The following is a 14,562-nucleotide window of genomic DNA, read 5'->3' on the forward strand; positions in this document are numbered from 1 at the left end:
GGTACTGTGTTACAGCTGCTCTCTCCTCCTCAATGCCATGAACTAGACCAGGTACTGTGTTACAGCTGCTCTCTCCTCCTCAATGTCATGAACTAGACCAGGTACTGTGTTACAGCTGCTCTCTCCTCCAAAGTGAAGGGGTCTGAATACTTAACGAATGCATTGTAAACCGCTGGCAGAGTTTTCTACCATTGGCAGTTTTGTACACAGTCATGTGATACGTGGTATAGAAAAGTCCAATCTTAGGAGAGTACATGGGAGGCACTATACTGTGTGTCAGCAGGTTTCTATCTGGTCAAAACCACTGATACAAGTGCCCCTCTACCCTTTGGTGGGATGGATCATGTCTACAGAGAAACCTAGATTCAAATACTTAGATGTGTGTGTATTGGGTCTATGTTGTGAAATTGTTAGATATTACTTGTTAGATATTACTGCACTGTCGGAGCTAGAAACACAAGCATTTCACTACACCTGCAATAATATCTGCTCAACATGTGTATGTGACCAATAAAATGTGATTTTGATTTGAAATAAACGTCCTATTTATCAAAGGTGCTTTTGTCTGGGGTCAAAATGACTCCAAAGGATTTGAATTTGTTAAACGTCCATATTGATACAGAAACACTAAACCATGATTTAGATTTATTAAGAACAAGTTGATTGACAAAGTCATGAAGAATTGAATAAACTACATTTTTGCTATGATAAAAGATATGCCTCTGGGGTCAAAATGATCCATGTCAGAAGTATGGTTCAATGCAAATATGTAGTGGGTGTAAAGTTTGTATTAAATTCTCACTCATTAAAAACGAATCAATCAACACATGCTTCTCTTTGAACGACTTAATATAATATTAAACTTTTCTGAAATAAATGAAAAATAAACGTTTGGTTCCTCAACTGCGTTGCCCTCCAGTCAGCAGATGGCGATGTGCGTATTTTAGGTTCAGGCGATGCTGCCAGTGTGACGTATAATCTAGTGGACGGGACGCTCCTTCAACAACAACAGCTAGTCAGACACCTCGGTAGCTTTCTAACAAACATAGCTACAACATTCACGCTCTTTACACTGTTTTGGTGTATATTAGTCGCTGTGTATTAAACACACTTCTGTCGTATGTACTTGTTGGACCATTTAATTATATATTTACGTTGTTTGTCAGCTAGCTGGTTTGCTAAGTTAGCTTAGAACTAGGCTAGTCGCTAATGCTAGCTAGCTAACATCCCCGACCATGAGTTCACTAAGCTTCTCTCCTCCTGTTAAAGAAGAGGTCTGCTGGACGGAGAAAGAAACTCTAGTGAAAGAGGAGGAGGAAGAGAAAGATGTTACAATACAAAAACAAGTAGAGGGTGAAGCTGTTAGCGTGAAAGGAGAAGAGAAAGACGTTTCAGTGAAAGAAGAGGAAGACGCGTTCAGAGTGAAAGAGGAGGAGGATGTTACAGTAAAAGAAGAGGCGGAAGAGAAAGAGGAGGATGCAGTTTTTGGAGTGAAAGAGGAGGAGGGGGAGATGACTGTCACATTGGAGGAAGAAGAGGAGGTTGGAGATCTGTTTAACACCAGTAAGTACCGTCTCTGCAGTCGTTGAACCAATATGCAGTAAAGGGGTTCTACACTTTAATGTTGTTCTGTAGGAATGGCTGAAGCTACACTGTAACGTGTAGAACATCAAGAGTGGACCATCAACAACACGTTAACAATTGATCAAATGCATCCAATGACAATGCCTGAAATACTGTAGTCCTCAATATCTCCTATTAGATTAGCCCAAGATGTTCTCTTAAAGGGGCAATCAGCAGTTGTTACATCCATTTAGGGACTTATACATTAATAATATGTACCCATCTGTTTCCTGAATAAATCACTTAGAAATGCCTCATGAGCTTAGTTCAACTGTTGTACTCCATCAGAACCCAAAATATAAGCTTTTTATTACTCCAATGTTTGTCAGTAAATATTAACACACACTGTATATCCTCAAAACATGGTTAAAACTATAATGTTGATATCATGGATGGTTGCATTTCTCCAGCCCCATCCCTCAGCTTTTTACCGAAACGGGCAGGGAGTTCGCTTTGTTATTGTTTCTACTGCTGATTGCTTCCCCGTTACTCCTCAAGGTCCAAGGACTGTATGTTATTTTCAGAGGTAGACTGGCTCTGGCAGCATTCCATCTAAATGTGAATCGATTCTCAATTGCGATACTTTCAAGGAAAATAGGAATGTTTCTCGACTCATACCCTGACTTTAAAAAGGGATTTGGTGAGAATTAGCATAGGAACTCCGTGTCACAGCATGACAATGTGAACGCGATTGGTTGACAGTCTCTTGGACGGTCGTTATATACACTTTGACATTTTCTGGAATAGTTTTTATTTGAAAACGTTTTTGTTTACTTGCCTGCCTATTGAATTTGGAATGCACTGTACTGTTCATCTGAAACTCACTGAGATAATTCCTTTCATACAGCAGTAGCAATACAGGGACATAGACCTACTGTAGGACCCTGTATATGTTATGTTGTTGTTAGGTGAAGTTATGGGTCCTACAGTAGGTCTATGTTATTGTTAGGTGAAGTTATGGGTCCTACAGTAGGTCTATGTTATTGTTTGGTTAAGTTATGGGTCCTACTGTAGGTCTATGTTATTGTTAGGTGAAGTTATGGGTCCTAGAGTAGGTCTATGTTGTTAGGTGAAGTTATGGGTCCTACAGTAGGTCTATGTTATTGTTAGGTGAAGTTATGGGTCCTACAGTAGGTCTATGTTGTTGTTAGGTGAAGTTATGGGTCCTACAGTAGGTCAATGTTATTGTTAGGTGAAGTTATGGGTCCTACAGTAGGTCAATGTTGTTGTTAGGTGAAGTTATGGGCCAATTTCGCCAACACTTAGTTTACTTAGTTTTTTCCCCCCAAGATGGCGTAGCAGTGCATACGTTTTTTGTCATCCTCTCGTTTTCTTTTTTGTATTTTTTGTATATATTCCAATTGACTTTTCAATCTCTTTTTCTATTTTTAAATTAAATATATCTTCCGGTTACCCACCTCACTCAATGTGACACAGATCTGCTATTTTTCTGCTCTTTTTTTTTTAGACCTTATAGCCAAAACATTCATCAGAGGCTAGCCAGCTAATTAGCTACTAGCTATTTAGTCATTGTTAGCCACTGCTAGCGGCCTTTACCCTCTGCTCAGGCACCAGACGTTTTTTTAGCCTGGATAATACCTGCCAGCCTCGGACTGTTTTTCTCCACTACAACGCCGGATTCCTGCCGTAAACCCTGGACCATTACCCCTGATCATCACAGCTAGCTAGCTGCCACTGAGTGACCCAGCCCCAAAAGCTAGCCCTGAGCCAGGCACATGACCCGGATTGCAAACGAATTTACCACAACTACAATACCTCTTTCGCCATCTGGCCCGGTCCCTTCGTCGACATGGCGCCCCGCCGTACCACCGCGACTGGTCCTCAACCGGCCTTTGCCGGACATTGGAGCAGATGCTTCCACTTACCCCGGCCTGCTAACTTTAAACGCTGTGTCTCCCGCTTGCTAGCATAGCAACGACTACCCCGCGGCTTCCCTGTTCCATCTATTGCTGTACACTGGAGCCTATGATCACTTAGCTACATAGCTGATGCCTGCTGGACTGTTCATTTATCTCCACTTGGTTTACCTTTGTTTATCTGTTGGCCCTATTCCGAACTCAGGCCCTGTGTGTAGTTAATCGACCCTCTCTGCCCATTCATCGCCATTTTACCTGTTGTTGTTGTCTTAGCTGATGAACTGTTGTTGTCTTACCCGTTGTTGTCTTAGCTAGCTCTCCCAATCAACACCTGTGATTGCTTTATGCCTCGCTTTATGTCTCTCTCAAATGTCAATATGCCATGTATACTGTTGTTTAGGATAGTTATTGTTTTAGTTTACTGCGGAGCCCCTAGTCCCACTGTACATGCCTTAGATACCTCCTTTGTCCCACCTCCCACACATGCAGTGACCTCACCCAGTATAACCAGCATGTTCAGAGATGAAACCTCTCTTATCATCACTCAGTGCCTGGGCTCACCTCCAGTGCCTGGGCTCACCTCCACTGTACCCGCACCCCACCATACCCCTGTCTGTACATTATGCCTTGAATCTATCCTACCACACCCAGAAATCTGCTCCTTTTATTCTCTGTTCCCAACGCACTATTCGACCAATTCTGATAGCCTTTAGCCGTACCCTCATCCTACTCCTCCTCTGTTCCTCGGGTGATTTGGAGGTTAACCCAGGCCCTGCGTGTCCCCAGGCACTCTCATTTGTTGACTTCTGTAATCGAAAAAGCCTTGGTTTCATGCATGTTAACATCAGAAGCCTCCTCCCTAAGTTTGTTTTATTCACTGCTTTAGCATACTCCGCCAACCCTGATGTCCTTGCCGTGTCTGAATCCGGGCTTTGGAAGGTCACCAAAAATTCTGAAATTTCCATACCCAACTACAATATTTTCCGTCAAGATAGAACTGCCAAAGGGGGAGGAGTTGCAATCTACTGCAGAGATAGCTTGCAAAGTTCTGTCATACTTTCCAGGTCTATGCCCAAACAGTTTGAGCTTGTAATTTAAAAAATTAATCTCCAGAAATAAGTCTCTCACTGTTGCCAACTGTTATAGACCCCCCTCAGCTCCCAGCTGTGCCCTGGACACCATATGTGAATTGATTGCCCCCCATCTATCTTCAAAGTTCGTTCTGTTAGGTGACCTAAACTGGGATATGCTTAACACCCCGGTCGTCCTGCAATCTAAGCTAAATGCCCTCAATCTCACACAAATTATCAAGGAAACCACCAGGTACAACCCTAAATCCGTAAACATGGGCACCCTCATAGAAGTTATCCTGACCAACTTGCCCTCCAAATACACCTCTGCTGTTTTCGATCAAACGACCAATCCTCATCACTGTCAAACGCTCCCTAAAACACTTCTGCGAGCAGGCCTTTCTAATTGACCTGGCCCGGGTATCCTGGAAGGATATTGACCGCATCCCGTCAGTCGAGGATGCCTGGTCGTTCTTTAAAAGTAATTTCCTCACCATCTTAAATAAGCTTGCCCCTTTCAAAAAATGTATAACTAAGAACAGATATAACCCTTGGTTCACTCTAGACCTGACTGCCCTTGACCAGCACAAAAACATCTTGTGGTGGACTGCAATAGCATCGAATAGTCCCCGCGATATGCAACTGTTCAGGGAAGTCAGGAACCAATACACACAATCAGTCAGGAAAGCAAAGGCTAGCTTTTTCAAACAGAAATTTGCATCCTGTAGCTCTAACTCCAAAAAGTTTTGGGACACTGTAAAGTCCATGGAGAACAAGAGCACCTCCTCCCAGCTGCCCACTGCACTGAGGCTAGGAAACACTGTCACCACCGATAACTCCACGATAATCGAGAATTTCAATAAGCATTTCTCTACGGCTGGCCATGCTTTCCTCCTGGCTACCCCAACCCCGGCCTACAGCTCCGCACCCCCCACAGCTACTTGCCCGAGCCTCCCCAGCTTCTCCTTCACCCAAATCCAGATAGCAGATATTCTGAAAGAGCTGCAAAACCTGGACCCGTACAAATCAGCTGGGCTAGACAATCTGGACCCTCTCTTTCTAAAACTATCCGCTGCCATTGTTGCAACCCCTATTACCAGTCTGTTCAACCTCTTTCGTATCGTCCGAGATCCCTAAAGATCGGAAAGCTGCCGCGGTCGTCCCCCTCGTCAAAGGGGGTGACACTCTAGAGCCAAACTGTTAGACCTATTTCCATCCTGTCCTACCTTTTCTAAAGTCTTCAAAAGCCAAGTTAATAAACAGATCACTGACCATTTATTATCCCACCGTACCTTCTCCGCTGTGCAATCCGGTTTCCGAGCTGATCACGGGTGCACCTCAGCCACGATCAAGGTACTAAAAGATATCATAACCGCCATCGATAAATGACAGTACTGTGCAGCCGTCTTCATTGACCTGGCCAAGGCTTTTGACTCTGTCAATCACCGTATTCTTATCGGCAGACTCAATAGCCTTGGTTTCTCAAATGACTACCTTGCCTGGTTCACCAACTACTTCGCAGACAGAGTTCAGTGTTTCAAATCGGAGGGCCTGTTGTCCGGACCTCTGGCAGTCTCTATGGGGGTACCACAGGGTTCAATTCTCGGGCCGAATCTTTTCTCTGTATATATCAACGATGTCGCTCTTGCTGTGGGTGATTCCCTAATCCACCTCTACGCAGACGACACCGTTCTGTATACATCTGGCCCTTCTTTGGACACAGTGTTAACTAACCTCCAAACGAGCTTCAATGCCATACAACACTCCTTCTGTGGCCTCCAACTGCTCTTAAACGCTAGTAAAACCAAATGCATGCTTTCAACCGTTTGCTGCCAGCAACCGCCCGCCCGACTAGCATCACTACTCTGGACGGTTCTGACCTAGAATACGTGGACAACTACAAATTCCTAGGTGTCTGGCTAGACTGTAAACTCTCCTTCCAGACTCATAGCAAACATCTCCAAAATCAAATCATGAATCGGCTTTCTATTTCGCAACAAAGCCTCCTTCAGTCACTCCGCCAAACTTACCCTAGTAAAACTGACTATCCTACCGATCCTCGACTTCGGCGATGTCATCTACAAAATAGCTTCCAATACTCTACTTAGACTACATACAATTTGCTATCACAGTGCCATCTGTTTTGTTACCAAAGCCCCTTATACCACCCACCATTGTGACCTGTATGCTCTAGTCGGCTGGCCCTAGCCACATATTCGTCGCCAGTCCCACTGGCTCCAGGTCATCTATAAGCCTATGCTTCGTAAAGCTCCGCCTTATCTCAGCTCACTGGTCACGATAACAACACCCACCCGTAGCACGCGCTCCAGCAGGTATATCTCACTGGTCATCCCCAAAGCCAACACCTCCTTTGGCCGCCTTTCCTTCCAGTTCTCTGCTGCCAATGACTGGAACAAATTGCAAAACTTGGTGAAGTTGGAGACTTACATTTCCCTCACTAACTTTAAACATCAGCTATCTGAGCAGCTAACCGATCGCTGCAGTTGTACATAGGCCATCTGTAAATAGCCCATCCAATCTACCTACCTCATCCCCATATTGTTTTATTTACTTTGCTGCTTTTTTGCGCACCAGTATCTCTACTTGCACATCGTCATCTGCTCATCTATCACTCCAGTGTTAATCTGCTAAATTGTAATTACTTCGCTACTATGGCCTATTTTATTGCCTTACCTCCTTACTCCATTTGCACACACTGTATATAGATTTTTCTATTGTGTTATTGACTGTACTTTTGTTTATCCCACGTGTAACTGTTGTTTTTTTGTCGCACTGCTTTGCTTTATCTTGGCCAGGTCACAGTTGTAAATGAGAACTTGTTCTCGACTGGCCACCTGGGTAAATAAAGGTGAAAATAATATATATATATTTTTTACTTTATTGACAACACCCAAATGGATACTGTCATTAACACAGTTCTTCAATAATTACACATAACTCATAACTCTGTAGCAAACATTATATTAACCTGTTGGGGATAGGGGGCAGTATTTGCACGGCCGGATAAAAAACGTACCCGATTTAATCTGATTATTACTCCTGCCCAGAAACTAGAATATGCATATAATTATTAGCTTTGGATAGAAAACACTCCAAAGTTTCTAAAACTGTTTGAATGGTGTCTGTGAGTATAACAGAACTCATTTGGCAGGCCAAAACCTGAGAAGATTCCAAACAGGAAGCGCTCTCTCTGACCATTTCATGGCCTTCTTGATCATCTCTAACCAAAACAGGGGATCTCTGGCATGACGTGACATTTTCTAACGCTCCCATAGGCTCTCAGAAGGCGCCAGAAATTTGAATGGTTGCTTTGGAGCCCCAGGCTGAAACACATTAGCGCCTTTTGTAAGTGGTCTATCAGAGGACAATGAGAATGGCGTGCGCGTGCACGAGACGACTCCATGTTTACTTTCTCTCTCTTTGAACGTATACAGGGTTTCCCGGTTGAAATATTATCGCTTTTTTACGAGAAAAATAGCATAAAAATTGATTTTAAACAGCGGTTGACATGCTTCGAAGTACGGTAATGGAATATTTAGAATTTTTTTGTCACGAAATGCGCCGCGCGCGTGACCCTTATTTACCTTTCGGATAGTGTCTTGAACGCAAGAACAAAACGCCGCTATTTGGATATAACTATGGATTATTTTGAACCAAACCAACATTTGTTATTGAAGTAGAAGTCCTGGGAGTGCATTCTGACGAAGACAGCAAAGGTAATCAAACTTTTCTAATAGTAAATCGGAGTTTGGTGAGTACCACACTTGGTGGGTGTCAAAATAGCTAGCCTGTGATGGCCGGGCTATGTACTCAGAATATTGCAAAATGTGCTTTCACCGAAAAGCTATTTTAAAATCGGACATAGCGAGTGCATAAAGGAGTTCTGTATCTATAATTCTTAAAATAATTGTTATGTTTTTTGTGAATGTTTATCGTGAGTAATTTAGTAAATTCACCGGAAGTTTGCGGGGGTATGCTAGTTCTGAACGTCACATGCTAATGTAAAAAGCTGGTTTTTGATATAAATATGAACTTGATTGAACAAACCATGCATGTATTGTATAACATAATGTCCTAGGATTGTCATCTGATGAAGATCATCAAAGGTTAGTGCTGCATTTAGCTGTGGTTTTGGTTTTTGTGACATTATATGCTAGCTTGAAAAATGGGTGTCTGATTATTTCTGGCTGTGTACTCTGCTGACATAATCTAATGTTTTGTTTTCGTTGTAAAGCCTTTTTGAAATCGGACAGTGTGGTTAGATAAAGGAGAGTCTTGTCTTTAAAATGGTGTAAAATAGTCATATGTTTGAGAAATTGAAGTAATAGCATTTCTAAGGTATTTGAATATCGCGCCACGGGATTCAACTGGCTGAGCGTCCCACCTAGCCCATAGAGGTTAAACAGGACATTCAAACGAGCCTTACAATTATAATCCAAAGTAGTGTGAAATGAACTCATAAGCAACCTGGAAATGGAGGTTACTCCCCTGAGTTTTCCCCCATTCACATTCAGAATACATTGTGAAAACTAAAATCTTTTCTCACCATTTTTGCTCCAGGCAGATATACTACATCCATAACTATCGGTTTCCTCATTAGCAGGGAGGAGTTTCTGCAATCAAATTGCCCTCGTGCTGCAATTTTAGCAAACACAGAAAGGGGCCTATATTGGAGACTAAAAGTCGTCTGGCACACTGCTTAGAGTTTCAACAACATGAATAACTTATTTCTAGCCTACAATCATCTATGTCACTACGAATGTGAAAACAAGACAAAATATGACTATTCTTGCTCATTTTAAGGCAAATATCAAATAATTTTAACATTCATTACAGACGTCAATTGTTGTCCAACATCATGGCTCCGCTGTTGGCATCACCTTTTACAGTGGATTACCGCTGTTGTGGGCCTTTAACCATCTGTCTGACTTTGTTGTTTACACAGGAGAGATATGGGACTATCGTGGATCCTCTGGGGAGCCTCAACAACCTCATGATGCTGAAGAGGCAGAGAAGAGTCTCTCCACATTAGAACACCTCAATAAACACCTGCAGACATCCACAGGGAAGAGAACTCACTGCTGCTCTGACTGTGGGAAGAGATTCACCTCATCAGGCATTACAATTCATCAGAGAATACACACAGGAGAGAAACCTTATAGCTGTGACCAATGTGGGAGGAGTTTTACTACATTTGGCACTCTGACTCAACACCAGAGAATACACACAGGAGAGAAATCTTATAGCTGTGACCAATGTGGGAAGAGTTTTGGTGGATCTGGAGAGCTGACAGTGCACCAGAGAACACACACAGGAGAGAAACCTTATAGCTGTGATCAATGTGGGAAGAGTTTTGGTCAATCTAGAGAGCTGACAGTGCACCAGAGAATACACACAGGAGAGAAACCTTATAGCTGTGGTCAATGTGGGAAGAGTTTTGGTCATTCTGGACAGCTGACAGTGCACCAGAGAATACACACAGGAGAGAAACCTTATAGCTGTGATCAATGTGGGAGGAGTTTTACTACATTTGGCACTCTGACTGCACACCAGAGAACACACACAGGAGAGAAACCTTATAGCTGTGGTCAATGTGGGAAGAGTTTTGCTGCATTGAGCACTCTGACTCTTCACCATAGAACACACACAGGAGAGAAGCCTTATAGCTGTGATCAGTGTGACAAGAGATACTCTGATAAAAGATCTCTGATCAAACATCAGAAAATACATACATGAAGGAATTGTTTCATGATTTCAATGAAATGAAATCTCACAATGTAGAATGTTTTAACATTGTAGTAGGAGTATTTTAATGATGTCACAATGTAGAACCCTAAACGTTTGTCCCCTGTTCTATTGATTTCAACATGATATGGATATTAGCCTCAGGGGGAAAATCCAGGCTCTGAAATGGAAGAGTTACTATTTATGTGATTTAACAAAAAGTGACTAACAAAAGAAAGAGTTGTGTTACACTTACCATGTTGCTGACCCACTTGAATCAAAACGCAACACTTCAAAATGTAGTGAGCTGTTTTCTACAAATTGTCCTCTAACCAGTGATGTACACATTATTCCCAGATTCCGTGTGGTTTTTGAGCTGTTCGTTTTAACAGGACGTGTAACCTCATCTTCCTCCTTTCGCACAATTGATTGCCAGCAGCATACCACCCTGCATCCCACTGCTGGCTTGCTTCTGAAGCTAAGCAGGGTTGGTCCTGGTCAGTCCCTGGATGGGAGACCATATGCTGCTGGAGGGCCAGTCGGAGGTACTCTTTCCTCTGGTCTAAACAATATCCCAATGCCCCAGGGCAGTGACTGCCCTGTGTAGGGTGCCGTCTTTCGGATGGGACGTTAAACGGGTGTCCTGACTCTCTGAGGTCATTAAAGATCCCATTGCACTTATTGTAAGAGTAGGGGTGTTAACCCCGGTGTCCTGGCTAAATTCCCAATCTGGCCCTCATACCATCACGGCCACCTAATCATCCCCAGCTTACAATTGGCTCATTCATCCCCCTCCTCTCCCCTGTAACTATTCCCCAGGTTGTTGCTGTAAATGAGAATGTGTTCTCAGTCAACTTAACTGGTAAAACAACGGTAAAAAGAAAAAAAAATCCACATGACATCGATGAGTTATGACAAATAGGTGTTGTGTTCCTTTGTTTAGGGACCCCTACATTTAAATGCATCACTCCAAAATGTAGCTGACTGTCTTCTGCAGGTTGTCCTCTAACCAGTGAGGTAAAATATATCTCCATTTCCATGTGTTTTTTGTTTTGTTGTGTTAGTTTCAAGAGCAGGTTCAACCTGATTTCCCCCCAAATGGATATAAGATTTGTGTTTTGCGTTTAGCTAGTGCGTTGCTATGGATCTTTATTTATTTTGACTGCATGTTTTTCCGTATTGGAGATGAGTTTTGTTTGGGCTCGTTCCAAGGAGACGAGAGTTCTAGAAGCTAGTGGGATTTAGAAAGAGGATAGTTCTAGAAGCTAGTGGGATTTAGGAAGAGGAGAGTTCTAGAATCTAGTGAGTTTTAGGAAGACGAGAGTTCTAGAAGCTAGTGGGATTTAGAAAGAGGAGAGTTCTAGAATCTAGTGAGTTTTAGGAAGACGAGTGTTCTAGAAGCTAGTGGGATTTAGGAAGACGAGTGTTCTAGAAGCTAGTGAGTTTTAGGAAGACGAGAGTTCTAGAAGCTAGTGGGATTTAGGAAGACGAGTGTTCTAGAAGCTAGTGAGTTTTAGGAAGAGGAGAGTTCTAGAAGCTAGTGGGATTTAGGATTCTATAGAAAGAAAAAGGAGAAACAAATAATCCTATTGTATATTATTATTTAGAAATACGTGTTTTTTTCTTCTTTTTAATTGTTGACATCCAGTAGACACCATGTTTATATTGGTGAAGGTGAATCATTGTAGTTGATTATAATGTGAAATGGAAGTTGTTTTCTGTTGGTGGTGAGCAAATTTGTCCAAAAGAAATGTAGGATATATTTGTTGTCTTAAGGGGGAAGGTATTACAGGCTTTGGTTTTTCCATTTATGTTTTGAGGTTGGACTTTAGCTCGTTAGCTCGTCTAGCTCGTTAGCAGGTATAGCTCGTTAGCACGTCTAGCTCGTTAGCCCGTCAGCTCGTCTAGCTCGTTAGCCCGTCTAGCTCGTTAGCACGTCAGCACGTCTAGCTCGTTAGCACGTCTAGCTCGTTAGCCCGTCTAGCTCGTCAGCGCGTAGGACGCACTGATTGGTGTCACCTCGTTAGTCAGTATGTGTTACACCTGTGCTGGCTTGTCCATCTCGTTAGTGGGAAGGTGTTTCACCTGAGCTGGTCCAGGTTCTATTTAAGAGTGTCTGGCCCAGTGCTCCAGTTGTCTTGATACATGTGGAGAGTCAACACCTTTAGTTGCTCCACCTTTTTGGTTTACTTCCTGTCTTTAAGTTTGGTGTGGGATTTTCTTTTGTTTTCCTCTTCTTGGGCAGATTTAGTGGGTCTCATGGTGGGTGTCTTTTAGGTCCCAGTTGTTGTTACTAGTCAACTTCCAGTGGACACCCCCATAGTGTCTTTCAGAGCCCCTCCTAAAACCCACCTGTTTAGTTGTGGTTGTTGTCAGTGACTCTTTGTTAGTTCCTCTTCTGTTTAAGGGACATTTCTGGTTTCCTGCTGGGGAACGTAACAACAAACAAACTTCTATTTTGGGTTGGATGTTGCATCATATTGTTAATATTTTAATCAAATGGCATTTCCTTAGAATGTTCATTAGTCTTCCATTTAATCTTGTTTTTTATCCTTAAGTTTGTTATGTAGTAAATGTGAGTTTTTATTCATTTTTTTCTTTCCGTGAAGCCATGTCTGAAATTTGCTATATAAATAAAGCTTGATTTGAATATATTGCGAAACGAATCAACCCAATGACCGACCAATCAACAGACTCTTGCAAAAGCAACACATATTTTGGGCAGCAGGTAGCCTAGTCGTTAGAGCGTAGGGCCAGTAACTGAAAATTTGCTTGATTGAATCCCCAAGCTGACAAGGTAAAAATCTGTTGTTATGCCCCTGAACAAGGCAGTTAACTCACTGTTCCCCGGTAGGCCGTCATTGTAAATAAGAATTTGTTCTTGCCTAGTTAAATACATGTAATTTTTTTAAACAAAAAATATATATCTTGGTCCATCTTAGTATGAAAAACAGTATAAATGATGTATATCAAAAATAGTGTTGAAATCAACAAAGGATTCAACTATTAAACATTGAAACAAACAAATGGATCAACCAGATCAATCCCACTTTTCCAGCCTGCTGAAGGCGTGGTGGAGTGGTAAACACCACCCCCGGCTCTACCAGGGGCTTGAGGTGGTCTCCCACAGCTCTGCTTATGTCATGTTCTGTGGCCTTGCTGTTCCATTTCTTGACTGTCCCTGCAACACAGAAACACATTTAGTTATATTATATAAAACACTCAAAGTAATGGATATGGAGCATCTATGGCCTCAGTTACACCTGGCACCTACATGTGACTTCTGTCATCCGATCACTCCAAGCTGCATTAGGTTCAGATCTACCAGGATGGGCCTTTGACATAGTCTGGATGCAGTCAGGCCACTGAATATGCATAAGCAATGTATAGAGATGGGGTGAATGAGGGGAAAAGTATTTGACACAAATGACCTTCATAATATCAAAGAACAAATGTGTGTGTCTGAGGGGAAATTAACTTCATACAGCCAAAAGGGGTGAGAAATTATACCAATATCAGTGGACAATTTGCACTAATGTAAATAAACATAGATGGAACATATTCCCTTTTGCTGACGTGATGAACCGCTAAGGGGACATAAATATTGACCATCTAAACCATGTGTGACCTCTCACCTCTCTGGCTGTAGAAGTGTTCTTCCTAGCCAGTCCCTCAACAGCTCTCTGACTGAGCTCCACCCTCACTGGGTCTTCAGAGGAGAGGAAGGCTGAGGAGGGATGGAAGGATGAATGGATCAGTCAGTCAATAAAGTGTAGAGCTGCTGTCTGACAAAATCACTATTTTAGTAGTTCATTAAAGTAAATAAGGCTTTATGACTGCTGAATACCAACTATCAATCACTTAGATCATGTATTTTCAGGTAGAGATACATCCTTGGGACGTCCATAGCCCATTGAAGTTGACATTTAAAATGGTTAAGGTAGGGGTTAAGGTTAGGGTTTAGGATAGGGATGTCCCAAGGATCCCAGAAAGCATTGACCATCGTGCATTATTCTGTCTCTTTTACATAGCAGGTGTAAAATAAACACAGACAAGACAAGTAGGCACGCAGTGCATTATGGTCATTGTAGTTTAAAAATAGCATCTAATTATGTAGGGTGACCATACGTCCTCTTTTTCCCGGACAAGTCCTCTTTTTGGACCAAAAAAAATGCGTCCGCCCGGGATTTCTAAATCGCCTAAAATGTCCGGGATTCGGCTTTTGCTTCCTACAGTCGCCATTCATT

The 14,562-nt window shown here is 42.4% G+C and overlaps 1 protein-coding gene and 1 pseudogene across 1 annotated transcript; one reads left to right on the plus strand and one right to left on the minus strand.

The window, feature by feature from the left end:
* The window catches only part of LOC145876063 (uncharacterized), a 150,587-nt pseudogene that overhangs the window by 51,257 nt on the left and 84,768 nt on the right, over window positions 1–14,562 (minus strand).
* LOC145876026 (uncharacterized) lies at window positions 2,914–11,663 on the plus strand. The gene is made up of 2 exons (XM_082971799.1): window positions 2,914–2,918; window positions 9,481–11,663. The coding sequence occupies exons 1-2, from the start codon at window positions 2,914–2,916 to the stop codon at window positions 10,325–10,327; spliced, it is 852 nt and encodes a 283-aa protein (XP_082827925.1). The 3' UTR covers window positions 10,328–11,663.

This window comes from Salmo salar, unplaced genomic scaffold (assembly GCF_965601325.2).
Source record: "Salmo salar unplaced genomic scaffold, fSalSal1 ptg000432l, whole genome shotgun sequence".
In the NCBI taxonomy this organism is placed as follows: domain Eukaryota; kingdom Metazoa; phylum Chordata; class Actinopteri; order Salmoniformes; family Salmonidae; genus Salmo; species Salmo salar.